Source organism: Aplysia californica, unplaced genomic scaffold (genome assembly GCF_000002075.1).
Source record: "Aplysia californica isolate F4 #8 unplaced genomic scaffold, AplCal3.0 scaffold00028, whole genome shotgun sequence".
Taxonomy (NCBI): Eukaryota; Metazoa; Mollusca; class Gastropoda; order Aplysiida; family Aplysiidae; genus Aplysia; species Aplysia californica.
In genome coordinates, this window is record NW_004797298.1 from 2,176,650 (window position 1) to 2,178,132 (window position 1,483).

Genomic DNA, 1,483 nt, shown 5'->3' on the forward strand with positions numbered 1-1,483 from the left:
AGAGAGAGAGAGAGAGAGAGAGACACACACACACAGACAGGCAGACAAACAGACAAATGGGCAGACAAAAAGACAGACAGCAGATGGCCAGAGGGGCAGACAGATAGACAGACAAAAACACGGACAGAAACACATATAGACAGACAGACAGACAGACAGACAGACAGAAAGACAAGCAGGCAGAGAAAAAGTCAGACTGTGAAAGTAAACTGACAGACAGATAGGCAGACATACAAACCAACAGACAGATAAACAGACAGACCATCAGACAGACAGACACACAAGACAGATTCAGTCCGTTCCCTTTCCCTCTAACACAGGAGTGTCAATATGTGAGAACACCTTACCAGCCGGCACCTGACATAGGAAAGCTTGTCTATAGGGAGAGTACAGTTCTGTCCAGCCGTCTTCTGTGAGGGTCACTCCTGACTCATAACCATCTGACTGGTGGTTCTTTCCAGACACCCAGCCTGTGTAATCGCCATTTTTCTGGGGCACAGAGTTTAATTGAGAGGAAAGGTTTCACATCGCATCAACAATATCTTGTCTTGTCTGTCTTGTCTTGTCTAATCTTATTTTGTCTTGTTTTATCATATCTTATCGTATCTTATCTTATTTCATCTCATTTCATCTCATCATTCTCATTTCATCTCATCTCATCTTATCTTATCTTGTCTTACCTCATCTTGTCGTACTTTAATCTGAAATTCTGGAATGTTCTTTTTTAGTAAGAGTTTTATGGCACTTGCAACACAATAGGCTGATGTCATATAAGTGCCGAAGATTAGAGGTGTTACAAGAGAGTAACATACACTAAAAGAAAAAGAAGGAGAGATAAGGGCAATAGATGTTTGACAGGAAAGAAGGCGCAAACCATACCAGAGCACCCGCCAACCTCCCACAGGAATGTTCTGACAAACATTTAGATACCGGTACTTGTATTATTAGGCTTAGTTCTTTAAATCTGAAAACGAATGATTTCAACCGACTTTTAAATGAATTAAAAGATTCGATCTCTCTTTAATTACCAGGCAGTGCCTTCTAGATCTTGGGGACATGAAGAGCAAATGCCCTTTCACCCATTGTTCTGAGTTTCATTGAAGGTAAAAGTAACAAACAAACAAACAAACAAACAAACAAACATATAAACAAACAAACAAACAAACAAACAAACAAACAAACAAACAAACAAACAAACAAAAGACAGGACGTTTCCAATAAGAATACCAGTCTCTTGCCGTCTTCCCATATGTACAATCCATCCTTGGCCCGGTCTTCTAGGCCGATCCACACAGCGTCTAGTCCTGACTCTTGCAACAACTCTGAACAACAACAGAATAGCTCTAATCATTGTGTATCTAGCTTAATTTAAAACACTACTATTGTTAATAATAATTGTTCATTTATAGCATGTGTGTGACTGTGAGTACAAGCATATCATTATTGTGTGTGTGTGTGTGTGTGTGTGTGTGTGTGTGTGTGT

The 1,483-nt window shown here is 39.9% G+C and overlaps 1 protein-coding gene across 1 annotated transcript in view; it reads right to left on the reverse strand.

The window, feature by feature from the left end:
* Positions 1–265: 265 nt before the first annotated feature.
* The window catches only part of LOC118479032 (snaclec coagulation factor IX/factor X-binding protein subunit A-like), a 31,010-nt gene continuing 29,792 nt past the window's right edge, over positions 266–1,483 (reverse strand). Inside the window, exons 4-5 of the mRNA XM_035973598.1 lie at positions 1,228–1,322; positions 266–489 (exon numbers count right to left, since the gene is read on the reverse strand). Of these exons, the coding sequence (XP_035829491.1) occupies positions 292–489; positions 1,228–1,322 (293 nt within the window). The 3' untranslated portion in view covers positions 266–291. The remainder of the gene's footprint in view (positions 490–1,227; positions 1,323–1,483) is intronic.